Source organism: Photinus pyralis, unplaced genomic scaffold (assembly GCF_008802855.1).
Source record: "Photinus pyralis isolate 1611_PpyrPB1 unplaced genomic scaffold, Ppyr1.3 Ppyr1.4_LG7, whole genome shotgun sequence".
In the NCBI taxonomy this organism is placed as follows: domain Eukaryota; kingdom Metazoa; phylum Arthropoda; class Insecta; order Coleoptera; family Lampyridae; genus Photinus; species Photinus pyralis.
In genome coordinates this window covers 37,390,784-37,401,991 of record NW_022170738.1, presented here as the reverse complement: position 1 = coordinate 37,401,991, position 11,208 = coordinate 37,390,784, and the positions used below count along the sequence as shown (strand labels likewise).

The window sequence follows — 11,208 nt, the reverse complement described above, 5'->3', positions numbered from 1 at the left end:
AACCAAAAATTTCTGTTCATGTGTACTGTCTTGAATCTGTAAGGTGAGTAGGGCTTGGTTGACCACCTTTACTATTTTCCCAGTAATTCCTTGAATCGTGATTCCACTAACTGGTAATGTGATAACTCTTGGATTTTTTCTTTGTATAAATTCAAAAACTTCTTCGGAAACCACGCTGACTTGACTACCAGTGTCCAATAATAACTGTTGTTCCACCCCCTCCAGCTTTCCTATTATAATTGGTTGTCCATCATCAATAATCTCTGCTTCTTCTTCTTGATCGCTCAAAAAATCTTCATCATCTTGATAATTTTCTTTAATTTGATTCATTAGTATCGGTTCCTCTTCCTTTTCATCGTCGCTTAAATTTTGTTGTTCATTGTTGTTCAAAATATTTTCTTCATCCTCTTCTTCTGGTTGAATTTGTTTAAAATCTTCAATAAAGTTGTTTAATTTTTCCTCTTCATAATTTCTTTCTTGATGTTTGATTGTTCCTATTGATGTGATTTTATTATCTTGAATTTGTTTTTCATTTGTTGTGTTAGTAGGTTTTTGTCGTAATCGTTGGAAATAATTGTGAACGCTGGTTAATAAATTTGTTTGCTCCAGAGATCTTCGTGATGTCTGAGGGACTAGTGGAGCTCCTGGTCCCTGCTCTGGTAGTTTTCCGGCTGGGGAGCCTCTGCTCTCATTCTCACTTCAAAATTTCTATTTGGTCCGTAACTGCCCCTTCCTCTTCTGTAATTGTTGAAGTTGTTGTATCCACCTCGTATGTAGTTTACTTGTCTTCTCTGCTCTTGCCTCTCTGGCTCCTCTCTGGTATTCTCTTGACTTCTATTTGGTCCATTATATCTTGGCCTGGTTTCTTGATTTGAGGTTTGGATTCGTTCAAGAGTGTTGATAAGTTGTTTGACGGTGTTCACTGCTGATCCTATGAGGATGTGCTCCACCTCTCTTGGAAAATGTCGGAATAAAGCGTCGACAAGCTGGGATTCTCTCATTGGAGGTTGCAGGTGGTTGGTCTTATTTACCCAAAACCAAACATGGTCGGTGTACTTTCCAAATTTCGCTTGATATAGTTTGGGTGTAGCTATTTGAAGTCGTATTTTGCCTTGTACCTCTTCAGACCAGTAGTTCTTGATAAAAGCGTCCTTAAATTCCTCCCAAGTCTTCCAGTTGTTACGATTCAAATCAGGCCATGCTTTGGCATTCCCTTCCACCATTTCCTTGGCATATGATAACTTGGTTTCATCTTTTTTATCGAAATGTCTTAAATAATTTTCCAGTCCTTCCAAAAAGCTGACTGGATGGATAGTCCAAATGTTGCCGTCAAATTTCTTAGGCTTCTGGTGAAGTAAATGATCCGCCTTGTAAATAATTGCTGGATGGGAATTGGTTTCCTTGGCTGGTCGAGCTTCTAAATTCGCCTTGATGATTCCTATTTCTTCATCCTGATGGTCAATTCGCTCTTCGTTTTTCTTCATACTTCCTTCAATTTCCACAATTGCATCCTTGACTCGCTCCTTGAAATTCCCATGTTTGGCCTGAATGTCTTGAATTATTTCCTCTTGTTCTTCAAACTTGCTTGTTGTTCTATTCGTGTGCATTTCCAGCTTCTCATCCCACTTCTCATAGGCTTTCTTCTGGCTGTATTCCATTTCAGCTCTCGTCGCTTGAATCTCCAATTTATTTTCTTTGATTCCCCCCTGGGTTTCTTCTCTGAGCTGGTTGTAGTCGGTTTGAATTTTTTTCTCCCATTGAGCTTGTGTAGACCTTAGTTCCTGCCGTATCGCTTCCATTCTGTGTTGTCCTTCTCCTATTTGTTGTTGTAGGTCTCTTTTGGTTGCTTGTAGGGCTCCTTCTATTTTCTGTTGCCCTTCACCCACTTTTCGTTGTCCTTCTCCTAACTGTTGGATAATCATCTCTATCATATTAGTTAATCGTAGTATTTCTCCAGGTCCGCTGGTGGTTTGAGGTTGCATAGTTGTTATGGGTTCTCCCAGGCTTCGGCTTAATTCACCTGGTGCTGCACCTGGTTGTACCTCCTGGTGGCTGGTTTCACCCCCTCCATGGCTGGGTTGTGGCATCTCGTAGCTTCCGAAAAAATCTTGGCTCTCCGGTGAGAATGGTTGCGCCTCCACTACGTTTTGGCTCTCTTGGTTTTTCGCTTCCATTTTCTTAGGTATTTTCCTCGTGGTTTTCTTGAATCCTGAACGTAGTTCCATAAAACAAGGGACTTACCTTCGTATCCACCTGTATTTTCAAATAAACAACAATAATTTGCGCCAAATTGTTTGAAAGTTACCAGCAATTCTGATCGCCTCTTTGAAATATTTATTTCTACCGTAGCGCTCCACTACTACCCTTTAAATCAATAATAAAATGTCCACAAATTACTTCAAAACCGCAATAAAAATTTTAAATCCGTTCCTTGATACGCCCCTGTATGGTGTTTATATAAATCGCGTCTTAACTGCTGACAAAACAAATTCCTAATCTTCCGCGACCTAGTACAACAATAACACGTTACCTCCGGGATCAAAAACCGCTATCAACACAAACGTACGTATTAAACATGAGATTCTTTCAGGGCGCTAATTCGAGCTCCACTTTTGGGCGACATTATGTGACGGTGCTTTCTTTTGACGGACAAACACCACCACCTCAGGTACACGTACCCGCTTCTCCCTTCTCTCCTCTCTCACCTCATCAACCCTTTGGGATAGCTTATCTCACCAAAATTCGCTAATTCTTAATAAAATCACAAAATCTTTACCTCGCCTCCGACTAGCTCAAATACTTACATACAAAATTTCTACTGTCTTACTTCCAACGAAAAATCAGGTATCTAGTTCACTTTTTACTGGTGTTAATTACTCTATTTCTCATCTAACTTCTCGTTGAAAAATCATCAACTCAATGGCCATAATTTCATTCATTTATTTTAATACAAAATCCAATGCATTCCAGAAAATTGCGATCTTTACAATCAATATTATAAAAATTGGGAACTATGACTAAAACCTTATTAAGCTATCAAAAAATTTGAATATTATTAGTTCTGTTGGCCAACTCACAATATGTTCTCTCCCTTGAAGAGGTGACTATTATTTTTTATACTGAATTTTCCTTGACACAAATTCCACTATTTCAAATATAATTAATTACCTTCTTTAAGGAAATTGATTCAATAAACAATCGATTAAAACATATCATAAAACATGTAAATACACACAAATTGACTTTATTTTTTATTACAATGAAAAATAAACTAACCTTTAAAAAATCCAGGACTTCGATGAAGATTGGAAAGCCCTTTACATGCGAGTTGATTGATGGATGGGGTAGACTGCAACTTTTTAGAATGCCAACTGATGTTTACAGTTGAAAAATCCTTGGCTCGCTGTTGAGTAGGTTATTTTCCTTGTAGAAGGTAGACGAGATTTTCCAAAAACATGTAGTTTTGTAGGTATAATCCCACAGTGAAATTTTATTGATGTGAACACCTTAATTTGCGTAAGTTCGTGAATTAATTTGCCTGATTTTTTGGTCGATTTAAAGAAGTTTTTTCATAACAAACTATTACATTGAACTTTTAAAACACATTACTTTGATGAAAACGGCTATCCACACTTAAAAAACTTTGATGGTTATATTCCAAGGAGTCACAAAAGTAAATTTTAACACAACGGCAAATGAGTGAAACGTTCAAATTTGTTCCGTCGGATAGATGCCAAAGATGCGCTCGTATTATTTTCCTTTAAGAACAAGGGTTCATCTCACACCGCTATTATCGCTCGAATTTACTTAGCGCTTTATATTTGATACGTAATGTCCACGTCTAATTTTAATTTCAACACTATGTGGATGATTTCCTAGCACAATACGCTTGACAAATTTTTAACTAAGATTCCGCGATTTACTTTTTCTCTTCGGGCGTGAAATTTACACAATGGAAATTTCCCGTTTTAACTAATGGTACAAAACTGTACTCAAACTCGGACTAATATCGACCGTCACTTAAACGGAATCACTTATTTGGTGCTTAATGCACGCGATTGAAAATTTACGATCTCTTCGGCCCGGCTACACAGTCATAATTCTAATTAAAATTTTTTTCCTCTTAGCTCTCTCCTAACATATTCACGCCCCTTAATCGTTGCAAAATGGCTGATCTTTTTTATTACTGGTACTTCTCATACAATGGCCTCCATCTAAACCAATTAACTGGGGAATACTTATCAACTAATTTTTTCAACGTTTGCAAAACCAGCGTTCCCAAGCTTGGCTGGTGACTCAACGATAAAAAGCTTATCTAAAGAAATCCGATATTTATTCGTTATCTGCATCCTGTTTTGCACTGAGAATTTTCTGTGATCTCATTTATTGCGAATCTCGGCACAAGGAAGTTTAATACAATGAACCCAACATGATGTCATACTACAATAGTTACAAAGCGAAAAAAATTTTATCCCCAAAAGGAAGAAAGGTTTATCCAATTTTAGTACAAATCCAAATCGCATATCTGAAAAATTTGCAAAATTTCGGGACGGCCCATTACTCCACCACGATTACAACATCGGCAATAATATATTATTAGTCACATAACAGTTGCATCGGTATTATTAGTATAAACATACAGAAGCTTTGAGCATCGAGCAATTCACACCATTAATCGATACCTTTCTCCTCACTAACCTTCCAACAGGCTTTTTTCATTGTCTTTAACACAAACTTAGACTTAGATGTTTTCGTTTTAAGACTAGTTCCAAAAATAAGGTGTCTATAAATAAAGCGGACATGTGATGTTATTTAAATTCAAATTCAATCAACTTGGTTTACTTACATAGGTGGGTTTTTCTTATTTTAATACGGTCCGTGTAAATAACAAATTTGTCTAACAAAACAAGTGAGCTGCGAGTATAATTAAGTTGCTCAGGCATAAACTGTGTGACCTCATTATTGGTACAAATTATTTTAAAATGTTACGGATTTAGTACCTGGTAGACTTTCATTTGCGATGCGCGCTTATTGCAATAAAATGTAAGTTTAAAAGTACACCCCATCTATAATATGTTCTGACATACTTAATTATTCTTTTAATTTTACATAAATGCATCAGGTGCATCTTTTTTGAAGTGTTTGCCAAGGCGCGTTGCTTATTGTTTACAAACGCACTTCAAACAATGCCGAACTACCACCTCCAGATGTGATACCGGAACGATGGCGACCCTAGGATCCCTCGCAGCGACTTGCCCATAGGTTCGTGGAGCACCGCAACTTTGGGTGCTCCAAAACCTCAAGGCTTTTTCTTAAACTGCCCTCAGCCAGACCCTGGAGTGCTTCCCTCCGATCTGAGACGCTTGGTCCCTGACGTCGGGTTGCTCCCCTGAGCCAACGGCCCAGACACAGCTTTAGGCTTTGGCGCTTGACTCGAACTTTTACCCTCGAGCCGGCACTTCGTGGCCATCGCTTTCTGTGCGCCAGTCATGGGCGCCGCTACTAAAGGGCAAGGGGGGCCCGGGCCCCTCCCTGGGATTTGAGAAATCACTTAATCCCTTTTAGAAAATGTTGAAAGCTCACAATAAAACCAGAACACAGCCACCTTTTTCTGTCCCATCGCGCCTGTTCGGTGACAAAGCAAAAGTAGGTAAACCTTTTATAACCTTATTGAGTTACCTCAATGTCCATAAAGTTGCTATACTTATTGTATAGACTATAGAGATTAAATTAACCGAAGACCGCAGGGTGGCGTTTTGTTTTGAAAAAACATCAATGACAATATTATCATGTCACTTACATATTTCGGTTCGGCGCTTTTTAGCGCATTTTCCAAAAGGGAAACGAACGCTATTATCCGCACTTTCTCCGTCTTTACCATTACTAGTCCTCCACTTTAAGCTTTTTCGTTGTGGTTTCTTTCTTATACCAAAGAGTATTATGGGTACTCTTTGCTTATACAGTGTAGCACAGCCTCGAGGCCAGAACGACAAAAGACTTTTGGATTAGTCACTTCCTTCCCGACCCCGAGCTATTACTGATTTTGTGCGGGGAAAATGCGCTTTCGTTGGTCGCGAGTGACCACGTTTTTAACTTGTTATGGAATAGATGCACATAAAGTGATGAATATACGAAGAATCGCATACGATTCAGTAGGGGAATTTTTTGTTACTCAGCTCGTATTGGGAAACCAGACTTTTCATCCGGCTCATATTCAATAGCACCGATTCTTGAACTCGTAGAAATCGATTGGTGAACATTTGAGATCGCTGTGTCTTTTCGTTCTTGAGTTAGACGATGAACAGGCGCACAGGCGGACAAAACCATCACGTAAGAGGATTTTTTATTCTTCCGATTACATTGTTTTACCCTACTCTACATCCAACATTGTAATCAATAACATTATGGTTGGTGATTTGTTATAGTTTTGAGTAGAAAAATTATGCAGACACAGTTTAATGTTACAATTTGCCCTCGAATTTGCCTTACGCACTGTAATTTTTATCACCTGCACGTTAGTAAGAGAGGTATTGCATTGGGGTAAAAAATGACCCCCCCCCTACTTTTTTTCGGAAATACACGTTTTGAAGCACCAGGATTCCGAATCCAACAACATTTTGATGATGTCGGTCTGTCTGTAGTGTACTGTTATTGTAACCAAATTTGGTACACATATTCTTAGATATAAAAGGAAGAGCTGAAAAGCTTTCGGGGAGAATAGCGCATGCGCAAGTGTGTTAAACTTCATATCTGGTACACGTCATTAACGGCTGAACCGATTGAAACCAAATTTGGTACACATATTTTTGAACCTAAAAGAAGGTACAACGCGCATGCGCCGGTGTGCGAGTGGTATCTCTGCTAACCACAGCAAATTTTATAATATAGTGCTATTAATTTCATTTTTTTTTCAGTAAACTACTGTAACTTGTTACTTTTGTTCTTGTTTTCTTTTGCGTTAATATGTAGGTACCTATTACACTATTACACCAAGTGGTTTTTATTGGATATATGATTTAGCTGCGTATCCTATTGAGTGACTAATTTAAAAATAGTTAGGTAACATTTTCTATTCCAAAAATGTACAAGGGCCCCTCCCTAGCGCATTTTCTTCCGGCGCCCCTGGCGCCAGTCCTATTCTTCTTGCGAATAAGAGGTGGTCCACCACCAGGTCCTTGATTAAGGAACCCGCCCCCTCTTTTTGAGCAATTGTACATGGTTATAGACAGTTTTTTTTCGTCATATGATAAATTTACCATCCCTTTTTTCTGTCCGAGGACTTAGCTTACTTATTCTATGCGTAAATCCACCTCAAGCGAATTACTCTTAAAAGGAACTTGTGACTAAATAGTTTAACGCTGGGGTATGAGTGCTTCTGCTTGATATATGATTCTGGAAGCATTTTGCTTAAAATAATTTATTTACACGCTGTAATTTTGGCCGCTAGACTAAAAGTCAACGAGAGGAATAGTTCAACAGGTGACTAACATTTGTCCGTTTAAATTTGGAAAATTGTTTGAAACATGAAACTACATGAAATTATTACATTATCAAGGGACGGCCATTTCTAGACCCTCCTGTATATAAAAATTATAGGGGAAAATATGAAAAAGTTGGTAACACGAAACACCTGTCGTGTGGCAGCACTGTTTAATTTCATTTCAAACTACAAAAGGTAACGAACAACAAAAGAAGAAGTGTCACAGTGCAGTGAATTGGTTGATTGTATTTAACTGAATATCCATTAATGGATAAATGTTTAGTATCCGTTTGTGTTCCGACCAGTGAAATATCTACAATGGAGGAGAATTTCAATTTAATAGGTTTTAACAGTCCCGAACAAAAATCTGCAGAAAATGCAATCAATCTCTCACCTGGCGATAACCCTTTTGATCTGTTATCACAAAACGCAGATTTACAATTTATGGACGAACTTAAAGATTTTGAATACTTTATGAAAGGTGAATTCATTGGGAAAGAATCCTTGGGTATCTTAAAACTGGAAACTTTAAATGCCAGCTGCAACAGTGAACATTTTTTACATAGCCCAAGTTTTGACCATCAGGCGTCCAGAGAAGGTCTGCTGAATGTCGCCTACTTGCAGCTGCCGTCGTTGCATTTAAACGATAAAACAGAGTCGATTAGTAGCGGATCGCGTTTTAACTCGGGCAGCCTGATGCCAAGCGAGCCGTCGAACATCTGCTCTGTGAGTTTCGAACGGTCTGAAAATCTTCTAAATGATGCCTTTATGAGTAACAAGCGTCAACAGAGAGCTGTGTCCGATTCCACTTCGAAACCTCACGAAGGAGTGAAAGTTACGCCCGCCTTATCTTTGCCTAGTGTGTTTAATAAAAGTGAAGTAGATCAGGCCAGTAGCAGGTTGGAAAGGGATTTTTGCGATAGTTTTGTAAGTATCCAATTGATCTTGTTTATCTTCATTCTTTTTTGTAGAATGATTCTGTTTTCATTGAAGCCAAGGATGTGGCCGCCAAAATCGCAGATGGGTCAATGGTTTTAAATAAATGTAAGTTAAATGTATAGAAAATATTTGTTAATACAGGGTGTCACATTTTTATGTTGTCAATACTTTTTTAAAATAGAACACCCTGTATATTTTTACATGATTTTTGAAGTTGGGAATTCCCTGCATTGGATTAAATTATAAATGTTGTAGGTGTACAAGATGTATTTCTGGACCATACAAGCCCACCGAAGTTAGTAGACCTTGATGAAGAAGAATCTTTCAATAAAGATAATGAAATATGTTCACAACCGTTACCTCAAGAAGTAATTGAGAATGACGTTGCACCAACCGTAGAAACCTGTGAAAAAGATGCAGTGAAAAAAAATTTATCGAACATATTTAACGGTGCCGAAAGGAGACAAAGTCACAGTAGTAGCGGGAGTAACGGAAGCACGCGAGACCCTAACGAGATACTATTCAATCTCTCGGCGATTATTAATAATGATAGACGCGATTTGAGACAAAGCAAAGAGGGTCAGCAATTGTTGTACAGTCTCGCCGATATTCTTTGTACAGACAATTTATCTAAAAACAAATGTAACGATAACTTGGATGATTCCGGCCACTCTTCAATTGAACAAGACCAGAATAATCACGATGTTCACGCTTGTTTCGAGGTTTTGGATTTTCGTGTCATTAGTAAGTCGAGTGACGATATGCAAGCACTCGATCTGTCCACAAAAAATAAAGTTGACGGTGGCAGGCGTCTCAGTCAGTCGTTCACTCTGGCTTCATCTCCAAAACTGTTTAATAGGTTAAAATCGCAAAGTTCTTCGGGTTCTTCTGTCTCTAACACGAAATTAGGAAATGCTAGCAAATTAAAGCCGAAAAAGGTCGATGAAAAGCCACAATCGGCTAGAGGGCCTTTAAAAGCAGTCATACCGGTTGTGAATATGGCAAAGCGAAAAAGTATCGGCGGAAAAGCGAATGTCAGCAGCGTTACACCGCCAAAATTGGGGGTGTCGCACCCGTCTTCAATTTTCGCAACAAAACGTACCAGTACACCAATAGCTGTAAGTTTGCCGGAACATTACAAAAGTGTAATCGAACATTAATCTAGGAACCTCAGCTGAAACCGATCGCCCAATCAACTCCCACTGTTGGAATACCCAATTTGGACCGCAACAAACCCAACTCCTGCTCCTCCCAGTTAAAAAAGCGCAAGTTTTACTGCCCAATTTCGCCCTTTCCACAACAGAACAGCGCCGATAAGAAAAGGTAAAATCTCCCTAAGTTGGACCGTTTAACATACATTTCATTTACAGCATGGACCTCAACTCTACAAAATCGTCTCAATCGGCTTCAACTCCCAATCTCTCAGCTCAATCGATAAAGAGTTCTGCATTACCGTCACCTAAGTTCATGTACCGACGGCATTCGGCTTCGGAATTAAAAACCGAATCGAATGCGCCTCTTGCGCGCCGCTACAGTATTGGTTCTGGGAGTAAACCAAATATAGTGAATAGATTAAAGAAGACCGTCTCGAGTGTCACTAATACAGGGATTAAGAAAAATACTACACTTCCAAAAAAGAGTACATTAAGCGAAAGTAATAGCGACACTGTGCCTAGTATTAAACCATCCACTTTGGTAAGAATACAAGTGCTTGGAAAGTTTGTTATTTTGAATGTTTTAGGTTGCCAAGTTTAAACGGAGCCTCTCTAATAAAGAAAATTGTCCTAGAAAGTAGTGGGGAAACGAACCTCTTTTATTATTGTGATATTTGTAGATGTTTTAAGATGTCTGTATTTTTGTATTTTATATTGATTGAAGTTTTGCTGATGTGGGAATTGTAATGTCTTTATGTATTTAATTTGTGGGCACGTCTTGTGTATTATGTCCTCATCAACTAAGTATGTTTACATAGCATGAAAGAGATTACATATCTTAGGATACCTATTACTGGTACTTCTGGATTACGATAGAAGGGTGGACAGACTCTGTATATACCTAGCTCTCAAATTCGGGCTCTACAAGATCGCGATTCTACCAAACCTCGCATGTGTTTGTTTACAGTGCCCATGAGTAACCTTAGGTTCTTTCTTGATAGTCCTGTGCAAAAACGCGCTAGGCTGCGAGATGCTCCTTTGAAGGCTTCTCTCGCATGGCGACAATCTAACATCATTTTGTGTTACACCTAGCCCTGTGCTGGGTTTGAGTGTCTTAAGTTATTTGCAAGTGGAAATAGTGGGCTCTAGACCATCAAACACATGTTTTGATTTCTAACTCATCTGCTTGCTCTAGTGCATGGTGACATGGGAAACCATACTAAACTGTATTCATTTTAAGAAGGTAGCGGTAGAACGTATAGGGAAGCTTTGACCTTCAGTATGATTGGTTAAAATACGAGTCGGTATTACACTGAAACATAAAACGAGTGGCGAATTTTGCAAGCTGGTAGTTTCTGTTGCCATCTAAACTGTTGAAGTGTCATTAACTGTTAATGTCAAAGATTTATTTCTGTTTGCAGTGCTGAATATTTCTACTTTACAATAACTTGGTGCCGTTTTATATTTTTCCTGTGTGTACTTATCTTCAAACACAGCGCCATCTACTACCTTCTTATAATGAATACACTATAGAAGTAATTTTACAGTGACCAAGTGCCTGTAGGGCAGTCCTACTATCACTGAAAATTCTGATAGTTTTGTTCTTTGGAATACAGTAGGAAGTTTGCCTAGATG

General features: G+C 38.6%; 1 protein-coding gene across 1 annotated transcript; it reads left to right on the top strand.

Moving 5' to 3' along the window:
• The first annotated feature begins 7,367 nt into the window (after positions 1-7,367).
• Positions 7,368-10,347, top strand: LOC116177010. The gene is made up of 6 exons (XM_031495864.1): positions 7,368-8,407; positions 8,452-8,524; positions 8,675-9,537; positions 9,585-9,742; positions 9,790-10,114; positions 10,161-10,347. Exons 1-6 carry the CDS (start codon positions 7,748-7,750, stop codon positions 10,212-10,214), a joined length of 2,133 nt encoding a protein of 710 aa, XP_031351724.1. The 5' UTR covers positions 7,368-7,747; the 3' UTR covers positions 10,215-10,347.
• Positions 10,348-11,208: the final 861 nt, after the last annotated feature.